At 51.2% G+C, this 24,025-nt stretch overlaps 1 protein-coding gene across 6 annotated transcripts in view; it reads right to left on the reverse strand.

Moving 5' to 3' along the window:
• The window catches only part of SRSF11 (serine and arginine rich splicing factor 11), a 285,307-nt gene that overhangs the window by 127,276 nt on the left and 134,006 nt on the right, over positions 1-24,025 (reverse strand). For all 6 annotated transcript variants that reach the window (XM_069641924.1, XM_069641922.1, XM_069641919.1 and 3 more), the window contains exon 5: positions 17,575-17,624. In XM_069641924.1, the coding sequence (XP_069498025.1) occupies positions 17,575-17,624 (50 nt within the window). The remainder of the gene's footprint in view (positions 1-17,574; positions 17,625-24,025) is intronic.

A 24,025-nucleotide genomic window follows, 5' to 3' on the forward strand; every position in this document is an offset into this window, starting at 1 on the left:
GACCTCAGGAGCCAGGCTGCCAAGTTCAGGGTCTGTGGTCATGGATGCAGCGTTTGGCCCCTGTCCTGTGACAAAATGTTGTACGGGCAGGGTAGTTTCACTGGAGGAGTGTGATACTTCAACTACCTGTTCTATAAAAATGAGGTCTCAGGCAGCAAGTAGTTTGGACTAAAAGAGCCAAATTCTTTTATTGATCAACCTTCATTCCTCTCTTTTTAGGTAAACCAGAAAAAAGGATACGTTTTCTTCAATCATTCCACTTTTCAAAGAGGAGATTGTGTCAGTGAAGTAATGCCAAACAGGTAAGTTCTTTTAAGAAGAATGTTAGTTCAGTTTCATCTCTTCCCCTTTACTGTCTCTATTTCTCCCCCTCTTCTATGTTCTCCTTAATTCTTCTTGTATCAGTCTTTAGTCTCCTCTGTTTTCAGCCACTGTTTCCTTCTCTCCCTGGCTTTATGTTCTTGAGCAGGGAGCTCGTTTACTCCTTATGTCGCATCAGCTCGAGTTCAATTCACACAGTACTCTTGTTATCACTGTATGATTGTGAAAGGCTCTCTTGTTATGAATCCTCGCCGTCGGCTGTCCCGGCGAGGTGGAGACGTTTTAAGGCAATCACCTTCTTTGCAGGGTCTCTCTCTCTCTCTGTTAAGGCTTGGATTCTGCATTCATCATTGATTGATCGTTTTCACCGTCACACAGGGATTCGGTCATCGACACACTGATTTATTTCATCCAGTCTTCATGCTCACTGCCTGCGTTCACGCAGTTCATAAAAATGCCCTTCCTCTTTCTTTCACACAGTTCGCTTTTACCGGGTAGTTTTTGGGCTGCGAGTGTCTCGTCACCTTCTTACTGCCGACGGCGGTCAGCGATTCGGCTCCGCCCCTTGTTTCGGCTCTGCGGCTAACCTCAAGCTTGATCTTCCTCCCCCTTCGCTTCAGGCAACCGCCTTTGATCCCCATCTCCAGACCGCTCCGTTCCCCTGTGGCGAAGCGTCACGGCGCTTCTCTCCTCCTGCTGCACACGAGCGACAACGGTCGCTATTTCCCTCTCCCTTCCGGAGCGCAACTTTTCTATTTCAACTTGTAGAGTTCCATCGTCTCCTCGTTCTGGCAAACGAAACAAAAAAAAAAAAAAAACAAATGAAGTCTACGCAACAGCGTATGCTTCATCCAGCAAAACTTATTCTTAAACAGCTGTTCTCAATACACCCAGCTGGAACCGTTGGGCTCAACCTCCTCGTCAGCCCTGGTTTCCTAGGATACCAAAAATACAGATCTCAGAGGAAAGTCCATACAGGTATCACTTCCTGCATCTATATCCATGCTTTAATAGGGCTTCCCCACTGTACAGAACATTTGTAGAAGCACGAACAGCCCAGCACATCATCACAAGGAGACAGTGACCTCTCCATCAGATGAGCGAACCAGGGTTGGCGGGGCCACCAGTATTATGGTAACTGGTTCCTGGTGCATCTTGAGCACTATCTTGTAGAAAAGTTGAGTCAGGGGGGTGAAAAGCGAAGACAAATTTCCCTGACCAGGTTATCTAGAGACCGTTCCCCTTGGAGCGGTTCTGGGGTTCCTGGAGGCGTAATCTTGGCATTGGGTGTTCTTCAGAGTTGCGAACAGGTCAATCTCTGGGAAGCTCCATTCTGCGAAAACGTTGGAGATGATGTCTTCATGTAGTGGCCATTCGTACTCTGCGGGTAGAGGGAAGTCTCTGCTGAGTCCGTCTGCCAAAAGATGGAGTTCCCCGGTACAAGTTGTGATAACAGGAACATGTGTTTAAGAGCCCACCTCCAGATGTTCTGGGACAGCTTGGACAGTCCTGGAGAGTGAGTGCCCCCTTGCCGTGGTGCTGTCCGTGAGGATCAGCACTGTCTTTCCTTGTAGGTGTGTCTGGAAAGCCTTCAGTGCTTTGAAGACCGCCAACAATTACAGCAGGTTTATGTGTTTGGACCCCACACTTGGGAGTCCAAACTCAGTGTGCAGTGTGATGGGATAGGTGAGCCCCCCATCCTGTGAGGGATGCGTCTGGTTATAGTGGCGTCCACTGCGGGGGTGATGAAGGATTTCCCCAACACAAGGTTTTCCCTCGACCACCACTGCAGTGAGAGAACCAAGGCTTGCGAGACAACCACTAGGATCGTCCCATTGTCCGCTGGCCTGACACCACTGGCTGTTGAGCCACTCTTGCATAAGGCGCATGCCCAGGCATGCGTGAGGAACCAAGTAAATACATGACGCCATCATTCCTAGCAACCACATGGCTTTGCGTACCGTCACCTCTCGACCGGCTACATATTGAGGGATCTGAAACAGCATGTTTGGAAGATGAGCCCCTAGGAATTGCTGGACTTGGCTGGGGTCTAGACTGGACTTCTTTTCATTGATGGAGAAGCCCAGGTGGAACAAGAGGTCTAGTCTTTTGAGTATTTGAGAAGCATGTTTCATAAGAATCCCCCGTTATGAGCCAGTCGTCGAGGTAAGGAAAGACTGGAATGGACAACCTGCGCAGGTGTGCCTCTGCCACTGCCAGTACCTTCGTGAATACCTTTGGCGCTGAAGCTGTGCCAAAAGGTAACACTTTGAACTGATAGTTTTTGTCTTCTATCATGAACCTGAGGTATTTCATGTGCGCCGGCAACATTGAAATATGAAAGTATGCATCTTTCATGTCCAGTGTTGCCATGTAATTCCCCGTGTGAGCAGGGGGGGGGGGGGGGGGGGGGAGATTACTTCCTGTAAAGTCACCATACGAAATTTACAGTTTCACAAATGTGTTCGCTGGGCGCACATCTAATACAGGGTGCATGGTTGGGTCCTTTTTGGGTACTAAGAAGTACACTGAATAAATACCCTTTTACCTGTGATAGAGGCACAACCTCTATGGCTCCTTTTTCCAGCAGCAGTTTGACTTCCTGAAGGATGGCGAGGTGTTCTGATGATAGATGTCTTCCCCCTTGGGGGCCGACTGAATTTGATACAGTAACCATGGGCTATTGTTGACAGTACCCAACTGACTCTGGTAATTCCCTCCCATGCTTGCAGAAATGTTAACTGGCCCCCGACCGGAGATGCATGGGAGGGAACCTGAACTTTCCGTTCATTTTGCAGTGGTAGCCGGGGAGCCTCTAGGAGTGGGGCCCTGACCTCTTCCCTTGCCACAACGTTGTCCTCTTTGTGCATACTGTCCACTGGTTCCCTGAGGGGAGGACCAGTTGCTGGCAGAGGTGTATTGTTGATTTTGTCGTTGGCCACGAAAAATGTGCCTGTTGCCATAACCACGCTTATTAGGAGGTCTTGTTATTTGGTCCAGGGTCTTTAATGTTTTGCTTTCCTTCTTAGCTGTTTCCAGAGCATCATCAACCGCCTTACCAAACAAGTTTGTCCCCTCAAGGGGTTTGTTGATGAGGGACTCCTGCGTTTCTGGCTTGAAACCTGAGTCTGAGCCAAGCATGTCGCTTAAGGAGTACGCCCTGGACTAGGGAACGGCCAGCCGTGTCTGCAGCATCTGAGGTGTTCTTGATGATGCTTTGGTTTACCTGGGTACCTTCTGTCAGTGGCTAATAAGCGGGTTCGCAAAGGCTCAGGGACTTCTTGTAGGCCTTCGCGTAACACTCCATTGGGCATCGGCGTAACTCCCCAAAAAAGTTGTATTGTTGGCAATACGCGTGGCAAAAGCAGTCGAGGATGTAATTCTCTTCCCTAAGGCATAGAGCTTCTTCCCCTCTTTGTCCGGAGGTGCTTCACTAGTAGATCGCGGAACCCCCAACCTTTTCCTTGTGGTGGTTACTACCAGGGAATCTTGTATGGAATGACCCCTAATATACAAGGGATCAGAAGGCGAGGGGCTAAAAAGCTTTGATTCTTGGATTGACACCTCTAACTAATGCAGGTGTAGATAAAGAGGGAACGAGGCGTCCCTTGATTGAGGCGAGGAGGGGTATGGCTTGGCTAGCAGGCGGCTTTTCCTTGATCGTCCACAGGCGAAGGTTCTCTGACCAGCATGGTCTGAGGAGAGGGCAGATCTAAAACATCAGGGTCTGATGACGCCACTGGAGACTGCCAGGGCTGTGGTTCACAAATGTCTGGGTCTTCCTCAAAGTCCCCTACAGGGTCTTGTAAATCTTCAGTATTTAGGAATTCTTCCTCCTCCTGGAAGTGGGGATCCTCTTCAGTGAGGTCATATGGAACAAGTTACTTACCTGTAACTGTTGTTCTCCAGCATGGGTCTGGCATGGATTCACATGCTCATGAATATTCCCTGTCGTCAGGCCGGGAATCCTCGGTAAGGAAATCAGTATCAGTTTCGTTTCTGATCGGTCTTTCTTAGTAACCAATCACTGGTCTCTGGGTCATACTGCCCCCAGCCAATGACTGCCCTCTCCCCAAGCCCCGCCTCTGGCAGCCATACTCAGATTTGGTAGCATGCAAAGTGGCAGTATGACCAAGTGAAGAGCCGCAGAGGAGGAGGAGGGAGGGTTTGCATGTGAATCCATGCCAGACCCATGCTGGAGAACAGTTACAGGCAAGTAACTTGTTCCTTCGCCAGCATGGGGTCTGGCATTGATTCACATGCTCATGAGAAGAATACATAGCAGTACACACAAGCACAACCAACGGGAGGTGGCAAAGGCTCAACATTAAGCAATTCTTACCTCCTCACCAGGCTCACCTTAAGCGAACAGGTTGTGCAGCACTGCTTAGCCGACCCTGGACTCCTCCCTGGAATCCTGGTCGACGCAGTAGAATCTCGTGAAGGTGTGCGTCGACCTCCCGTAGCAGCCCTGCAGATGTCCAGCAGGGGCACACCAGACAAGAACTCCGTGGTAGCAGCGATAGCTCTGGTCGAGTGGGCTCTCGGACAGCCAGGACACGGCCGGTTTGCCAACCGATGACAGTGCATGATGCAGCCGGAGAGCCATCTGGAAATGGAAACCTTCAAGAGAGCCTTCCCTTGGTTCACAGGTCCAAAGTTCACAAATAGATGTGATGTCCTCCGAAAACTGTTTGTGCGGTCCACGTAGAACTTCAGCGCTCTAGCCACATCCAGCAAGTGCAAAGTCCTCTCGGCCGGCAACAAAGGTGACGGGAAGAAAACAGGTAACACCAAGGCCTCGTTGAGGTGGAAGTCCGACGGCACCTTGGGCATAAATGAGGGATGCGTCCTCAGCACCACCCTCGTGTCGTGAAAAGTCAAGTATGGAGGCTTGCAGGATAGGGCCTGGATCTCTCCCACTCGTCGTGCGGAGGTGATGGCCACAAGAAACGCAGTCTTCCACAACAGGAACTTCAACGGTGCCGAATGCAGGGGCTCGAATGGCGCCCCCATGAGCCTGGTCAGCACCATGTTGAGCTCCCACGCCAGAGCAGGGGCCTTCACCGGCGGGAACGATCGCAACAGTCCCTTCATAAATTCCTTCACCAGGCGATGGGACCACAAGGACGCTCGTCCTGAGGTTCTGGTGTATCGGGAGATCGCAGCAGGATGCATCTTGGAGGCATGAGCCAGTCCAGCCTTGGACAGCGACAGTAGGTACGGCAGTACTTGAGGGGCCGTAATCCGCAGAGGGTTAATCTTCTGTGCATGGCACCAGACAGAGAACCTCTTCCATGTATGTCCGTAGCACTTGAGAGTTGAGGACGCCCTGGCCTTTGCAAGAACCTCCCTGCAGTCAGCCGGGATGTCGTACCCTCCAAACTCTAGTGCTGCAGGAGCCAGGCCTGCAAGTTCAGCGACTCCGGGTCGTGATGAAGTATGGCGCCTCCTTCTCTGGAGAGAAGATCCGCGTCCGTCGGCAGCTTGACTGGTGGGGACGCTGACAAGTCCAGAAGGTCCGGGAACCAGATCTGCCTCGGCCACGCCAGTGCGACGAGGATCATCCTGCACCGGGACCTCTTGAGCTGGTTGACTAGTCGGAGCAGCAACGGCAATGGAGGGAAAGCATATAGGAACAGGCCGTCCCAGGGGAGCGAGAAAGCATCGCCCATGCTCCTCGGCTGGGGAAACCTGCTGGCGAACCTCTGGCACTATGAGTTTGTCGCCGTCGCGAACAGGTCAATCTGCGGTTTTCCCCATCGTCGGAAGAGTCGATCCACTTGATCCTGACGTAGTTCCCACTCGTGGCACGAGTGCAGCTCCCTGCTGAGTGAGTCGGCGATGGTGTTCTTTATCCCCGCCAGATGAAAGGGCACCAGAAACATCCCTTGGGCGACGGTCCAATGCCACAGATCCTGGGCTTCCTTGGAGAGGGCTGGGGATCTGGTTCCTCCCTGCTTCCGGATGTAGAACATTGTGGTGGTGTTGTCAGTGAAGATTCTCACCACCTTGCCCTTGAGGGACGGGAGAAAGGACCTGAGGGCCCAGAACACTGCACGGAGCTCCAGGATGTTGATGTGGAGCGGCTTCTCCTCTAGGAGCCAAAGGCCTCTCGCGTGAAGTTCTCCGGTGTGCACTCCCCACCCTTCCAGGGCATCGGTCGTCACCGTCATCTGGTGAGATGGGGTCTGAAAGTCTGCCCGCCGTCAGATGAGTGTGGGTGCCCCACCACCGGATCGCTCGTCGGAAGGTCTCGTTGAGCGGGATCCTGTCCTCGAAGTTGCCCGTAGCTTGGATCCAGCGGGCGTCGAGGAACTCTTGCAGAGGGCGCATCCAAAGCCTGCACAGGCGCACAAGATATATACAGGAGGACATCATCCCGAGGAGGGACTTGATGGATCTCACCCTGGCCAAGTCCGTGGCCAGCAGACGCTGCACCTTGCCCAGGATGGCCATTGTCCTTTCCTCCGACGGCGAGGTCAGACGCGCCACTGTGTCCAGCTTGGCTCCCAGAAACAGTGCGACGGGACCAGGTGGGATTTGGGAAAGATGGAAAATCCCAGGTCTGTGAGCAGCTGGACAATCTTCGCTGTGTGATCTACGGCGAGCTCCCTTGTCTTTGCTCAGATCAGCCAGTCGTCCAGGTAGGGGTAGACTTGGATCCCCTGCAGGCGCAGCTGCGCCCTCACCGGTGCGAGGCACTTGGTGAACACCCTGGGTGCCGACTTCAATCCGAACGGGAGGGATTTGAACTGGTAGTGCCGTTCTTGGCCCACGAACCTGAGGAACTTTGGGTGTCCTTTTAGAATGGGGATGTGGAAGTATGCATCCTCCAAACGCAACGACCGCAGGAAATCGACCTTCTTCCGCTGTCCCAGCACGCGCTGGAGGGTGACCATCCGGAACTTCTGTGCCTTGATGTACTTGTTCAGTCGTCGCAGGTCCAGGATGGGGCGCCATACTCTGTCTTTTTCATGAGGAAGTACCTTGAGTATAATCCGGAGCCTCTTTGGGACGAGCTCGATGGCACCTTTTTTGAGCATCGCCCTTACCTCAAATAGCAGTTGAGGGACGTGATTTTCCTTCCTGGCAACAGGTGGAATGCGGGGGCACTTTTTTAGAAATTCGAGGGCGTGCCCCTGGGCCAGGGTGTCCAGCACCCAACGGTCGGTGGAGATGGACTCCCACACGCTGACAAACTTTGCCAGTCGGCCTCCCACCGGGGTGCTCCGGTGGGGGCCCCCGACACCGCTGTCAGTTCAATCTTGCTTTGAGGACCATCTTGCTGCCTTGGCCTCCCTGGCGACGACAGCGGGGTCCACCCGACTTGCCTCGTCCACTACAGGCTTCCTGCGACGAGGAGCGGGCCGCTTGGCGGTACGTAGAGGAGCCACTGCCGAATCCCTTGGAGGCACCCTGCTTGCCTCCGCTGATCCGAAAGGACGGCCTTCGTTGCCGGAGAACGCCTAGGGCCTTAGCTGTCTCCGTGACCGCCTTGATGGCTTGGAAGGACTCATCCACCGTTTTCCCAAACAGATTGTTCCCGTCAAACGGCATGTCCAAAACCTTGGCTTGTACGTCCTGGCGGAAATCTGTCGCCTTGAGCCACCCTCGTCTAAGGCAAATGCCGTTGCCTAGCTGGCAGAAACCGGTGTCGGCAATGTCCGTTGCCACCGTAATGGCGTGGTTCGACGCCACTTCGCCTTCTTGCAAGATCTCCAGGGCCTCGGCCATCTTGTCCAGTAGGAAGTCCAACAGGGCGGCGATCTTGTACCATAACTTCCTGTCGTAGCAGGCCACGATCGCGAGGGCGTTGCCGCCGACGAGATAACTCGTCCCATTGCGTCCAGCTTCTTTGCTTCGCCGTCCGGCGGGGAAGTTGACGTTGAGGCCGATGGGCCGCCCCTACCCCCCCGCTTTCTTCTTGGCCGCCGCTGAGACGACCGAGTCAGGGGTCGGTTGCGCCCTAAGGCACAAAGGGGCTGCATCGGGGACCCGGTACTTCTCGTACCGATCCCTCTTGGCAGGCGTCGTAGACGTGTTCTTGAGAAGGGTGAGACCCTCGTCCCAGATGTCATCCAGCAGAGGCACGGCGAGGACTGTTTTCCTCTTGGCCTCGCGCCGTTGGTAAAGGAAACCTTCCTTTTCTTCGGGCAGAGCTGAAAAAGCTCGGATGCCCTGGCGATCATTGCATGGAAAGATGCGATCTCGTCGGGCGGGGAGGCACGGGCTGGGGGCGATGGGAGCTCCGTCCCTTCGTCATCGCTGCCGTCGTAGTCGGTACCGCCGTGTCCGTTCCCGTGTAATCCCCAGGGACGGGGGACGTGGGCAAAGGTTGAGTAGGCCACGAGGGCTGGAAAGGCGGGGCTGGATGGATCCGTCTTCTCTTGTTCGGGGGGGGATTCCCGCCGGGCCTGGCTCTGGCTCCTCCGTCGAGCCTGGTTCCAGATCCTCCGTCAATGGTAAGGGCAATCTCGTCCTTATCTCCAACATAAGGATTGTATCGCCAACAAAATGGCCGCCGAGTTGTCCTGCGGCTCCGGAAGCGACGGGTGACTAGGACCCTCGCAGTGCCGCCGTTGCTCACGTCGTCACCTTTGTCGGGATCCCTCCCGTGGGAACGGGCCTCTTCGACGCCCTCGTCGAGACCCTCTAAGACTTCTACCAGCTCCTCCTCGGATGCTGTGTATGTGTCCACAATGGCCACCGCCCCCCCCCCTTTTTCCACCGTGGGCTTCACGGGGGTCTGTTCGATGGGTCTGAAAGAAGCTTCCCTCTGCGGAGGCAGGGAGACTCTGGGCCACGAGGTCACCTCCACTGGTATAGCCTCCACAGGCTGCGCCAGGGCCGTCGCGACTTCCTTGATAGAGGCCTTGGCCGGGTGAATCAAGGCCTTTACCACCTTGTGTGGGCCTGTGACCTTCACCTTAGGGCGGAGCATCACCGCCTTGTTCCCCCTTGGCCCAGATTCATAGAGCTCGACCCTGGCCTCTCCAGAAGCTTCGCCCGGTTCTCGGCCTTCCTCTTGCCTTAGCCAGAGCGTTGGCTCGTGGTTGATGGCGCTGGAGAGGGTGCGCCTTGCCTGGCAGCCGAGGGGCCCGACCGTTCGGCGCTCCCGGTGCCCGCAGACTCGCGGTGCTTTGCCTTCTGTGGCCCCCGTCGCCGGGGCGCCCTCACAGGCCTTAGAAGACCGCTCGGACTTCTTCTCACCTGACGGGTTCTTTCCTTCCAGCCAGTTGGAGAGACGAAGGTGTCGGTCCCTGATGGTCTGTTCCGACATGTTCCTGCAAAACGCACAGTCCTTCTCCATGTGCGTTTTGTCCTCATGAAGGCATTAGAGACATTTCGAGTGCTCGTCCTCCTTGAACACATTCTGCAGCTGGCATCCAGGGCAAACCCTGAACAGCTTTCAGGGCGTCGAGCTTCCCTTCTCCTGGGCCATGTTCGGTTAGGCCGCAGAAACTTCTTGACTCCTCCTAGAAGCGTAACTCAACGAAATCTTCACCCTTGAGGGGCGTAGAAAAATCCGACACGGATCCCCGGTATTCGGATGTAGAGACGGTGGAGCTCGAGGCTCTATTTGTCTGAAAAATGAGAAATTTTTCTTGAAGAAGCACGAAAACGCAGCAAAAGCTAAACACGAGGACTCCCAACACTTGAGCATGCGGTAAAAATCTGAGGATGGCTGCTAGAGGCGGGGCTTAGGGAGAGGGCAGTCATTGGCTGGGGGCAGTATGACCCAGAGACCAGTGATTGGTTACTACTGAGAAAGACAGATCAGAAACGAAACTGATACTGATTTTTTTCCTTACCGAGGATTCCCAGCCTGACGACTGGGAATATTCATGAGCATGTGAATCCATGCCAGATCCCATGCTGGAGAAGTATCTATTTCTTCCTCAGGTCAAAAAGGCTTGGGAATTTGGTTCTAGGGTCTTCAGGGAGCACCTCCCTTGGCCTTTTAGTGAAATGTGTTTAGAAGTGGACACAAACCCATCTAGCCTGTCCATACAGGACTCAAATCTTTCCCAAGTCCACTGGGATGACCCTGAACGTTCTAGTGGCGGAAAGGCTTGCTCCTCTGCTTCTAGGCGTCAAGATCTTTCCCATAGAGTGGAGGATATACCCCCTTCGTCCTTCAAAGTTTTTGGACGAAGGAGCTTACAGGCCGCACACCCGGCCTCGTTGTGGTCGAGGGGTAAGCAACGGTTACACCACTTATGCTCGTCCTTCCACGGAAATTTGCCCTTACAATGTGGGCAAAATCTAAAAAAGTGTCCTCTCCATAGCCGAGGACATACCCAGTGATAACGACCCGGAAGGAAAGGGGGCAGAAAAGGAAAGGCATTCTAGAAGAAGCCGATATGTCCACACAAAACCCCCACACTCCCTACTGTGTAGGCCGGGCCATGTGTTCGGCAGCGCCGATAGGAAAACCTCTGTCGAAACCACCGCCGAAGATCTTGACTCGGCAGGGAAATTGAATGGCCGTAGAAAGAGGGCTGGAGGTGGTATAAGTTTAACAATAACTGACAAATCGACCAAGAGTCGAGTAAATGGAAAATGGCAATGTCTCTTACGAGCTCCACATAAGGCGACCAGTATTCTGGGCGGAAAAAAATCTGTGGGACCTCGACGCGTGAGGGATTTTGGGTACACTACAACGTCACTATTGGGATAGTATTACAGACTCGCCTATGTCGACGTCCCCATTTCAGCAATACTGCGCAGTGACCATTGGATGTCAGACTATGCACAGCATGTGATTCTAAGCAGATTAACAAACATCAGAAATCACTTTTCACATTTAAATGGTAATACTGAAGTTGTGGCAAAAAGTAAAAGGTTAGGGAAGGAAACAATGGTTAACCAGTTTCTGAAATGGGTAAGCACTTTTTGAACCCGTCTCCCCCAATGCAATGTAGGTTAACCGTTTCCCAGCTATACAGGTAAGGTACGTATGACTTTTTGGAGGGATAGTTAAAACACAAAGTCATAGGTTAAGAAGAGTCTTCAGGGAACCAGGACAGCCAATGTCACTTGAGCACAGTTTGGGGGAGCTGAGGCACTTCTTGAAGTTAGGTACAAAGTCTTGCACGAGGTAAAGAAGAGTGTTGTAGCAAGAAATCACTGTTGGGCCATAAGTTGGGAGGCTTGTGAAAGTCAAAGCTGCAAGCAACTCTGCAAAAGGGCAGCCAATTCAAGTCTCAACCGAGAGCAAGCAAGCTACACACAACAGGTAAAGTACCCCTTAGCGCACAGTACCTTCGGTCTGAAGAAATGGTTCCAGCTGGCTTCTGTTCCTGTTGTAGTTCCTGGGCCTCAGTCGAAGGGACAAGGACGACGTTTGGGGACTCCTGCACTACGATTTAAAGGTCAGCGGCAGCAATGAGTGCAATTCAGATGAACAGCACTTCGAGGTTTCAGCGACTAGCAAATAGCACAACTGCGGTTCTTGGACACCTTGTGGACTTTCCTTGCTTCGAGGGTCCAGCACTGTTGAGGTGGATAAGGCTTGGTCAGCCCTGCTTCAAGTGAGTCTGGAGGATCTTCCTGGAGCTTGGGTCCAGTTTAAAACTATGCACCAGATTCTGGTGTTCCTTTCCCCTGGCACTCCGTTCCTGCAGCAGCAATGGAAGTATAGCCAGCAGAGAGGTGTTTCAGACGAGTTCGTCTTGGGGTCGATTGGTCCCACCAACCCAAGGGGAGAGGTCCCCCTGTCTGGGCTTCTCTAGACGATGTCGCTATAGGAGCTTCAGCACTGCAGCAGGGCTTCACCGGGCAAACCAACGGTCCAGGAGGTGCAGAAAGCTTCTCTTCCAGTTTCTTTCTTCGGTTCCTTCGTCCAGTGGTCGACTGTCTTCCTTGCAAAATCTCTAGCCTTGTATGCAAGTCGTTCACATTCATTTGCAGTCTAGCTATCTCACACACACAGCAGGGTGGCTGTCCTCCAAGGACAGCCAGTCGGCAAATCACCCATGGGTGCATTCCCGTACCAAGGAGAATAAGCACCGCGAGTTTCAGGCACCTCCCTTTCTTCCATACCCGACAGGCTGGAGCCAGAGGTGGGCTTCACCAGTGAACCCCGCCAAAGACAAAACAAACCAAATCTGGTTTGGCGACCAGAGTAAATCTTAAGGACCTTTCCAACAAGAAATGGTGAACAAAGAAGACTGGGGCCATTTTGACAAAATGGGTATCCATGGGTGCTATACTGAAGCTGCGAACGCAGCCTGCAGCAAAAAAAACAAGGGTAGGAAGAAGTAAACCACTGCCACCAGCCATTAATTGTAAAAAAGGTAACAAAAATGTTACACGCGAAGTTCGACAAAGGGGATACTAAGTAACCCCTCCAGCACCCTATTGTAAGATAGTGTGTGCTAGCTTTATAAAGAGGAAAATGCAAGTAAAGTCAATTTCACTTTACTACTCTTGGAAACAGTAGTTATCCAAGAGAAGGTATTTAAACATTAGCAGAAATCCAAATTACTTCTCTGTGACACTGCACTGAGGGTGCCGTGTGACAATGTAAGATCATCACTCTTCAGGACAAAAATGAAAAGTCCTGAAGTCCAGCAAAAGAGCTGAGGTCTCTAAGGTAGAAGGGAATTAGCACATTTCTGAACATTCTGCCCAACAGTAACTATTTTACCTTGTCCCTAGGTGAAGGGCAATCTTTCTCACCTAATCTTTTACTCTTTATGGGTGACCTCTATGTGTCTGCATATTGTATGGGTGAAGTTAGTCTCTTCATCTTTTTTATCTGGCTTGCCCCCATGTTCTCTTTCGTGGACTTGGGTGAACTACAGTTCCCTAGTAGTAAAGAGGAATTTTCATCCACCTTTACATTTTATATAGTGAGCCAGCAACCCCCCCGCCTAACCTTACGAGACTTGCAGAGGGGATACACCATATCCGCTTTCTTCTTAATTACCTGGTAACATTTTGTTACAATGAAAGTTTCCTTAAATGGCTGCTGTCAGTGTAACTACTTTAATGACTTTAGTCTTCATTTCTCGCAGGCTGTTAATTCAGCCTCATTAATGCACAGAAGGGTCACCATTTTGCTAAAATGCTGAGCTCCCCTTTTCACCATTTCTTGTGTGCTTGCTGTTTGAGGTCTTCCCCCTGCCATTCTAAGCAGGAACAACCTCAGTGGCTGTTTTGTCTATGGTAGGAATCCTGTAGATTCCCCACCCAGGCTCCAGAGTGTCGGGAAATGCAGGAAGCGAGGGAGGCGTCCAAAACTCTGCAGCCCTTTGTCTTTCACCTTGCTGAAAGTAACAAACTCCCACTGGGGTAGTGTCCCAATTAGACCACCCCTTGCTGTAAAATGCAGGGAGAGAATGCAGAAGTTGAGCTGTAGTTTGATAAAAACTCTGAACCTGGAAGCTGACAAGTCGACCACTGGCGCTGATACCAAAGAGGAAGATGAAGAAAGGACAGCCCTTCGATTTCCAGCGAACGGACAGCCTGCTGTGTAACCATACCTTCCAATCGACCTGGGGATCCCTAAAAGGACAACCACCGACCCAGATCCTGGCGAGATCCACTAGACACAAGAAGATCTGCTTTCGTCCCATGTCGTAATATAACCGTGCACGGCTGCAATACCCCAATGCCCTGAGACCGAGACATTCTGCAGTGTTTTAAGCCTGATTTCTATACTCTGGCCTGGGGGACAGATGTATAGAAGGCCAGTGTTAGGGACAACTCTGACCTGTGGCCAAACCATGCAAGGTAGCAGTGACGAGAGATCTAGGCTAAATCTCAAGAGGTACTGAGCTTGTAAGGGGTCCACAATGAACACACACAGTGTAGCAGTCAATGATTACACTTCGACAATCAGGTATAAAAATACTTTACTTATGATCACATAGGGCCCTCTCGGGACAGGACTAGACGCAGGTGAGAAGTTTAGGGCAACAGTCACTGATGCATGGCGATGCAAAAGGATTCACTTGCTGCAGTCAGACACCTCCTAGCGTGGGTCCCCTTCATGCTAAGACCATGGAATTTCATAGAGCAAAGTATTTCAGTGCAAGTCGAGGATCCCCCTCCATCCTTCCCCCCCACCCCCCGTTTCAGGCCTCAACTAAGAACAACTTACGCCATTGTTAAATCTGTTTAAAACCAGATTCTGCCAAGTCTGCAGCAATGTTAATACTATGATTGGACGTCTCCTCCCCTTCGCCTACCAACAGCATGGCAGCTTTACGGTGTTCCTCAGGTAGATGTTCCAGCAGAGGCGCCAACCGATGCCAAATCTTACGATCGTAGCAAGCCATGATCACCAACCATGGCTGCTTTCAACGTCATCGCAACAGTCAAAAACTATTTACTGAAGGCATCCTGTCTCCTGGCGTCACTGTCGGGAGGGGTAATCCACTTGTACTGACTCCTGGCTTTGTGGCTAGCCGCAGCCGAAACCACCGACTCAGGAGTGGGCTGCAACACTAAGCTCTTTGGTTTAGAGTCCGGGGCCTTAAACTTCTCCAGCCTCCCTTTGACAGCTGGTTCCGAGAAGGGGTGTGGCACCGTGCGCAGGCCCTCCTGCCACACGTGGTCGCGGATAAGCACTTTGAACACCACTTTCCGTCTCTTGCCCATGTGGTCAAACAGGAAACACTCCTTCCGCTCCTCCTCAGGAGCCAACCCAAATTGCACACATGCCTTCGCCATCATGGCGTGAAACGGCCCAACATCATTGGGCGGAGACAGTTGTGCCGGACTACGAGGTAGATCCATCTCAACGTCCGAATCCCACGCCAGATCCCGCGACGAAGAGCCAGTAAACATGGTCTCCCTAGGCACACTGTCCAATTCAGAGTCCGGCAGCTCACCCTCTTCAGGATGGGAACGTGGCCATTCTTCGTTCACCTACCGAGGAGCCGGTAACTCATCCGCAGCCGTCGAACGCGGAGGAACACCTGCAGCGTCGACGATAGGCCCCAACGGAGCTACATTCAGAGGGGCAACCTGGAATCCAGCTGGCCCAACAAGAATTGCAATGTGGACAGCACCTGGAGCGACAACATTGCCTGTGGATTCACCAGTGGGTAACTGGACGGACCAGCCCCCACACCCATCGACGTCGATGGACCAACACACTGCAGGCCCAGGGCCGATGGACCCAACCCCGGCTCCCGATCATCCTCCGCCACTGATGCAGTCTCTTGATGTAGAATAGTGTCTGGTAGAAGAGAATCAAAAGCAGAACCCTGCCACGCCTCATTCGTCTGCAGCAATTTGTCTGTATGCATCCCCAACGATGAGAATATCGGGCCTTTTTCTCCTGCCGGAGCCAAAGACAAAACCGTTGACGATGGTATCAGAGCTGGCAAAGGAGCTGTCGACGACGGGACTCCCGTCGACGATGTAGTTGGAACCGCAAACTGCGATGTAGATATTTCGGGCGACCCCGCCTGCCTGGTTCCACTGGACCAATGTTTAAATGACTCCCTACTAGAGGACTTTTGATGGTCCCCTGAAGAGGAGCATTTCGATGACAAGTCTTTCTTGGCCTTCACTCGTGATGCCGACTTCTCGGGCCTACCTCCAGACCCTCGTGACTGGTCCAACCAACCATGCTTGGCGGAAGAAGCCCCCTTCAACAGGTGTTTACTCGAAGAGGAGCGACCACTGTCCCAGACCTCCATCCCGGGGACAGGCCCAGACTTATTAGCCAGAGGCTCAGCTGAAGTCGACCGGAGATGATCCGCCACTTGAACAGGCATTTCAGACACCAGGCTACGAACCAACCCCACCCCAGAGGAAGGGTAGGTACCCTCATTGAGCCAACACACCAACCGCCGATTGCAATCCTTAAGCGTCTTCTGTGAAAACCCCTTACAGATCTTACAAGACTTGGCAGAGTGATGAGGGTAGAGGCAATAGAGGCACTCCATATGTCCGTCCCGCTCATACACTTTCCTCAGCCCGCAAGTCGCACAGGGCCGGAACAAAGATTTTCCTGAAGACATCGCAAAACCAATCGCACTAGCACATGCAGAACTCACAAAGAGCACGAGGTGATCCCAACACTTGGAGACGGTTGAAATCTGAAGGGAGGCTGCGGGGGTGGGGCTATTTATACCCTACGTCCTATTGGTGGTGGCTAAAGCACTCAATAAGGATGTTGATAGGACACTAAAGTATTGAAGTTTTCCATAGGAAAACGCTAAATTAAAATGACCAAGGTTCCCCAGCCTGACGGCGGAATATTCACAGCATGTGAATCTATGAAAGATCCATTGCTGGAGAACTTTGGAAATTATGACTTTAGGACACCAGGTCCCAATCCAAATGCTAGTAAATCATTCTAGAGTTGGTCCAAAAGCATTTCTACTGAACTTCATACACACGGCTAGTTACCTGTATTGAGCTGGTTGAGTAATATTTTTCCATCCCCCCCCCCCCCCAATACCCCCCTCCTGTTCTCCCCCTCCAATGTTGAATAGATCTGTTTTAGAGGCAGCGTGACAATATTTGCCTAGAGGTTCCATTGCATAGTGTGCATTTTAAAGGGCTAATTTTATATTTTTTTTACTTTACTGTAACTGGGATTATTGTTGTTGCCCTGTGTGGACTCATCGTACCCATCGACTAACACACCCCTTGCCAAGTATAAGCATTAAGGCTCCATCTACCTCGATTTGGTTAGACTTCAGCGACTTCCATGGTCACCATAATAGGTTGGCATTCCAAAATCCAATTTTTTTGGGAAATCCATCTTAACAGGGCATTACAAGTTTCAGACAGAAATTACAAATGTGTGAATGCAGAGCTTTCTCGGTCCTGCCAGTCACAGCCCACCACCCCTTTTGTTTCATCTTGAATACTATGAACTGGATATAACAAATGGATAGCAGGATAAAGCAAAGCATAGGAACACTTATCTGCCACAAAATGTTCTGCAAGGATACCTGGGGTTAAAATCAGGTTGAGTGATTATATGTATACAAAACCTAGGATTGAAAGGGTAGGTCATACTGTACATAAACTCATAATTTTCAAGCTAAACTCAAGTACAGAGACGGTTCAGATTCAACTTCCTTAATTAAAAGTTAGATTTCAAAAACACATGATAAACTAGTAAATTAACACCATTTGAAAACCAGCAAGCATTGAAAACCAAAACTGATTCCTGAAAATTGAGGCCTTCAATATGCAGTGTTCCAATAAAAAGAAAATACAGCAACAAATATGATAAAATTACAAAAGAAAATTTTCATTTCAAAAGGAACTTACTTTGGATCGACAGAACTCATCAGCTTTAGCAGTTGATCTGCTGCAATTGACTAAAATAAAAAATAAAACATAGTAAGCTATTGAGAAGGTTAACAATAACAGCCATACACTAAATGCATATTTTTGATCACAAATAAATTGCTAAAAAATGGTTGAATTGGGCAGTACATTTAAGTGAAATATGACATGTCACTATTTTTGTGATTCTCTGGACCCAATTTGTGGTGAACAAACTGACCTCCTCATTCCCCATTTTTTGTTAAAGGTACTTTTGGGAGTGCTGGGTTAGATTTTCATATGTATGCTTAATCTCCCTCACATGAGACCTCGAGCAGTTTTTGCAAGTGGGAACTGTTAGGGAGAATTTTCATTACTGTGCTAATTCCCTTCAACCTTCGAGACCCCCAGCTCTTTTGCTGGACTTGGATCTTTTCAATTTCAACCCTACAGAGATATCTTTTTCTCACTCATGTGTTTCTCCTGGACCTGGATTTTGTGTTTCCACTGTTTTTGGAGTCTGACAAAATCTATAGGCATCTGCCTTTTGTATGGTGACACACAGCACCTTCAGTGCAGTGTCACTGAGAAATCCTTTGGATTCCCCTTGAGGTTTAAATACATTTTCTTGGGTGAACTACAGTTCCCATGAACAGTAAGAAGACATTTATCTTACTTCCCTTTTCTCTTTGTAGGTCCAGCACACATCTTATTGTGCTTTTCTACCGCAGGCTGAATCTTCAGCTGCAGTATAGCACCCATGGGAGACCATTGTGTCAAAATGGCCCTGGTCGTCTTTTTTTCGCCGTTTTCTGTTTGTGAGGTCTGTCTTGGCTTTTACTCTGTGCGTTCAGACAGGCTTGAGACCTTTGTCTTGCATTTGGCGGGCTTCAGCCTTGAAGCGCGCCCTTGGCTCCAGTGTGTCTGGAAAGACAGGATGTGAGGGAGGGTCCCGAAACTTCCCTATCCTTTGTTTCTATGAGTGCCTGAACAAAACCAGTCCTGATTGGCTGGCTGTCCTGAACCACCCTGCTGTGCGATTACAGCCTAGGCTGTGCATGAATGGAAAAACTTGCTTAAAAAGGCAAGGTTCTTGGGACTACGGGCAGAGTTGACCACTGGAAGGAAGAAACATCTGAAAAATAAGAAGTCGATGCAACCTCCTTGACCTTTGAATTAACTGGGGAAGCCCTGCTGCTGTGCTGAGCTCCTTTTCACCTCAACAGAGAAGCTCCGGACGGACGGCTTCTTCCCTTGGGTTAGTGGGACCAACTAACTCAGAGACAAACTCCTTTGGCGCAATCCCAGACTTGCTGTGCCTCTGTTGCTGCAGAAGCCCAATGCCAGGGGTCGAGGGTCCATAACCGAGTGCAACGTCTGCCATGGAACGAATCCGACCAAAAGCTCGAGGAGCCTCCCAAGGACACGCTAGAAGCAGGAAATCTCAATCCAAAGTCCCCTTACCAGAGTACAGCACTGTGGGAGCAAGGAAACTCCACCCAAAGGTAACAGTTCTAAATGAGTGCCGTTTACCAAGACTGAAACTGAAGTGCCGCTGAATCGACGAAAGCCTGTAGCTGTCGACGACCTTCCAGAGTACTGCCGCAGGACCCCTCCAGACGTCCTCCCTCTAGTACCCACGACTGAGGCTCAGGAACCAGAGTCTCCATCGTAGCAAGAAGACATCCAGCTGGACCACTTTTCTTCTAACCAAAGATACTGTTTGGGCTTGGTGGTACTTACACCTTCCCGCCTTATGTCGTGCTGTCTCACTTGAGATTTGCACTGGTTAACCCGAGTTAATTTCAACTCCCCTTTGCACAGGCCTCACAGCTTGTGTCTCAGTGATTTTCTGTGAACCATCTGACTTTGTGAAAAAAGTTATCCAAAAAGTGCATAAGAACTAGACTTTTTTCAAATGACTTTGGCTGTACCATCTCCCTAAAGGCACTCTTCTGACTCCATTGACTTTGGTATTGCTTCTAGTTGCAGCTTGTTGAATACTGTTACTGCTGGGAAAGGCTTACCTAGACTTCAATGGAAGATTTAGCTGTCCTCACATTTTCAAAGAAACTGTTCCAACCTTTTATTTTCCTTAACCCTTCCTTTCTGCAACCCAGCGTCTACAAAGTATATTGGTGTGATATATAAATGCAAATACTATCCTTGTAATTGAAGTCACTTCAGGGTGTAGGAGAAATGTATTGAAAATATCCAAAGAATATTCACCAGCTTTATTGATACTAAAAAGTAATGACAAAGAAGTTTGCTTGAACTGTTACAATCAATTGCCTTTTTAAAGAAAGCTTAGGTGGTGCTAGAGAGCCCAACCAAGATGGTGGCTGCTCTGTGAGCTCCGTGAGGGGCTCCAAATAAATCCTGGAAGATAAAAGTGCAGACGCAAGTCTCAGCTAAACCTCCCGCAAAAGGTGTATGAACAAACCCCCCGCTCCCCCCCCAATGGCATTAAGTGACTGGGGGACCCAAGAGCCCAATCAGTGTAGTAGATCCGGCCAGGACGACCGTGGAGAGGGAGCTGGCGAGGTCACAGTGAAGGCAGTGAGGTGGGCGGCCCCAGTGAATATACTGCGGCTCCCAGACACTGTGGGACCCAGTAGAGCATCGGACCGAGGCTTCCAGCATCCTGATCATGCAAGTGAGGACGGGCGACAGCGGGAAGGTGTTCACCCCTAAGGGATCCATCTGGTGCCCAGCCCATGGGAGTGAGGGACCGGCAGAGAAGCTTGTGGAGAGGAGACGGGGGCTCGGCGCTTGGAGGAGTGCGAGAGCCTGGTGCAGAGGCAGTGTGGAGCCCGCACCGGTGGTGCAGCACCTCTGTGTTGCTGGCCCGGCTCCTCCACTATAATAGCAGGTATCGCCTGCGTGACCTCAGGCTGTTCCCTTCGTCGACCGTTCTTCTGGCCCATGCCACCTGGATCCGCTGTTTCTCCCCCCTTTCTGGGGGGCACCTTACGCTGCATTCCACGGACTCCCTGGTAGACCGTCAACACTGGCCCCACTGGGACCCCCAAGGGGCCTAAGTACTGCCCTCATTCAGCCGTAGTGAGGAGGATGACAGCGGACTTGCATGAAAACAAAGGGCGTGAACCAATTAGTCCTCTGAAAACAAACTGACCAGGAGGGCCCTGCTGGCGGCGCAGGCAGAGACAAACTTCCGGTCCATTGCTGCCGCGTTGGACGTGTGTGGCAACGTGGAGCCTGCCTCTGCACAGCGCTAAATAACGACGAGGGGCCTTTACTTGAAGAGAAGCCTCCCCGGGGCACCTGGCGTTTGGCCTTCCCGACCCACCCAAACCCCCCCCCCCCCCCCCTCCATCAACACAGCAGTGAAGGAGGAACCACTGCGGTCAATTTCCCCCCTTCGCTATGGGCAAGTCTGATAAAACACAGGAAATTGACCTTCAGGGGGAGGGGCGCTTCTAAAGCAGCCAAACAGCGGGCAAAAATGTTAGGTTCCCCTGGAGTCCCCGCCAGAAGAGACAGCCCAGACGCAGACAATGGACATTAGAGAAATCCTGCTTGAACTAAAGGCGGGCATTGGGGGTCTGGACTCTAAATTAGACTCTCCTCAAAAGTGGACCTACTACAGCACCGTTTGGATAAGCATGGCAACAGTCTTGACGAAGGTGGAGCAGAAGGTGTCCAGTCTGGAGGAGGGCTCGACCTCCCTGGTCGCCAGGGTATCATTTCTCGAGCCCCAAATGAAAGCAGTGTCTGCAAAAAATGAGGATTTGGAGGGCTAAGTGCGCTGCAATAACATTCGCCTGGTGGGCATCAGGAGGGTCTGGGGCAATCAAAGACAGAGGAGTTTGTGGACACCCTTTGTAAAGAACTTTTTGGTGGTACCAAGCTCTCACCCTCGTTCATGGTGGAAAGAGCCCATTGCATACAGGCGGCCGGCCAGTGCCCGGGGGCGCCCCCGCCCCATCATAGCAAGCCTCCTGAACTATAAGGACAGGGGCGTGATCCTTCACCAGGGCGAAGGGTGAGCTAGAGTATGACAGGGATAGGGTCCTGTTTTTACCAAACTTCTCAGCGGCCATGCAGGCCTCGGGGTGATTAATCGCAGGGGTCAAGAGGCGGCTGCGAGACTCCCATATTCTGTTCTCCGTGCTGTTCCCCACCAAGCTCTGGATTCAATATGAGGGAAAAACACAGTTCATCACACCGGAGGTGGCTAGCTCCTTCACAGGACCAACATACAACACCCGCGTAACAATCCAAGGCCCCGAGATGGGGGCAGTGGTGGGGGGGGCCCGGGAGGACCCAGGTTGAAGACTGCCAAGTTATTCATGAATGGGGGAGTTATATGCATAATGTAGAGTTGATCGTTAACTTTCTAGACATGAGACCTGTTTTTTATTGCCTTTGTCTTACAGTTGGGGCGTCTATGTCTAGTGGTGGGGACGGTTACAATTGGCGGGGTGGGGGTTGCCGTGGCGCTGGAGGGTAAGAAGCAGCGGGGGGATGCGAAATACAGAGTTAGGATATGGGGAGGGGGGGTGGGGATAAAGTTCAAAGGGTAGCAGGGACTGGGGTTAAAGGTAATTATGGTTGTCGGGAGTCTGGTCTTCGTCAGTTCACTCCGTCGTATCCTAAAATACAAGTGGTGCCTGTTTATGTGGCAAATGAAACTGGGCCGCCACTTTGGTATCTCAGAGGGCTGATGGGGTTTAACGTGGCTACATGGAATATAAGAGGGGGAAAAAATCCTGCCAAAATTCAGAGACTCACACAGTCCCTTAATAGACAACAGACGTGGCCCTTCTCCAGGAGACCCACCTTGGTCCTTCCTCCGAGGTTAGATAGGAAGCGGGCTGGGGATGCCACAGGTAATCTTCCGACTGCTCCTACGCTAGAGGAGCAGCAATTCTGATAAGCAAAGGGTGAAGTTCCGTCTGATATCAGTGGCTAGGGGCGACATTGGGAGGACAGTACTAGTACACAGAGTGCTTGAGGGGATACAGGTGGTCCTGGTGAACTCATATGGTCCAAATGTAGAGGACAAACGCATTTGACTGGGTTATGACACAATTAGCTGGTGTTAGGCAGAAACCTGTGCAGTTCCCTTAGGGACCACTGCAAAAAGTTTAAGACCACAGGAGTAAGCAGCAAAACCAATTGGTAGCAGTCTGCACCACCCAGATTTACCTGGTAGCTGTGGCTGAGCAGTCAGAGTTCTCTCAAGAAGAGTTAGGCAGTATACAGAGCATACACAATAGGGCCACAAATACAGTAGAACAAGCAAACACTGACCAGAGCTTTGGTATTAAAAGTATATAATTATTTATTTAGAACACTTATGAAAATACACTGGCACTAATATGTCAAGCAAGTTCAAACAGTCACTATAGGTATATACACCTCCCTAGTTAATTATTCGACAAGTCTAGGTTAAGACACCAGTTATAAACAAAACAGAGGTGAGCGCGTAACCTTAGATGGCACTCCAATAATTTGTTATAAAGGGAGAGAAAAGGCAGAGCATGTAAATAACAGTACCAATACTTTTAAGAACCCCCAGCAAGGCAGGGTCTGCTGTAGAGCCAAAGTTCATAGGCCAGGCCCACTCTTAGAGAAAGCAAGGCTGAATGTGCCCAAGATCACACAGTGGAAATGCACTCGAAGTCTTTGCAGAAAGTGTCAAAAGAGGTTGGATCAGTTCAGAAAGATAAAGTTAGAGGTTTGGAGGCCAACCCAGTTGGAAAGTCAAGGATTTACAGACACCTTGGACAGTCCATTGCAAGGGAGGCCAGGCGGGACAGTACCTTATGGTGAGAACATTCCAGCGGGGGCAGTTGTTCCTGGCAGCGGGTGCAAGTTGTGGCTTCGACCAGAGGAAGAAAGCTGTAAGTCGTTGCACTGCCAGGGATGAAACCAGCCGCAGAGTTCCCGATTAAAAGGTACGACCCTTTTATTCGTGGTCAGTGGTGAAGCGTGGCTATCCGGCCGCTGGGGTGCTTGGCACGGGCGATTCGACCATGAGACGTCCTGGACGGCCAAAAAGGCGAACTGTTTGGTCCCACCAGCTCAAAGGGAAGAAGACTCTCCTGGAAGATCTCCTCTGTCATTGGGGAAGTGGTGAGTTCTTTACATCAGGGCTCCACCGGTGGTGTCTTCGTTGTAGATGGCTCAGCTTCTCCCCTCTTCGGATTCTTTAGGTCCTGTGGCGACTTCTGAAGTTCCAGTCCCCAAAGCCCTGCTTTTTATGCAGAAAAATCCCCATTCAACAGCCTGTCACTCAAACATGCTAAGTGGTGAGTCGGGTGGCTCACCACTGGGCCAATCACACAAGAGTGCGACTTGAGTTGCTGAGGCAACTCAGTCTAGGGTGCCTAATCCTCCTCCCATACATCCTGTAGACCCCTGACAGAGTGGCACCACTTTTGGAGGCTTCTGTGCAGAAGCCCGCCAAAAAAGTGGAACAAAGGGC

Source organism: Ambystoma mexicanum, chromosome 1q (assembly GCF_040938575.1).
Source record: "Ambystoma mexicanum isolate Mex_15411 chromosome 1q, UKY_AmexF1_1, whole genome shotgun sequence".
NCBI lineage: Eukaryota > Metazoa > Chordata > Amphibia > Caudata > Ambystomatidae > Ambystoma > Ambystoma mexicanum.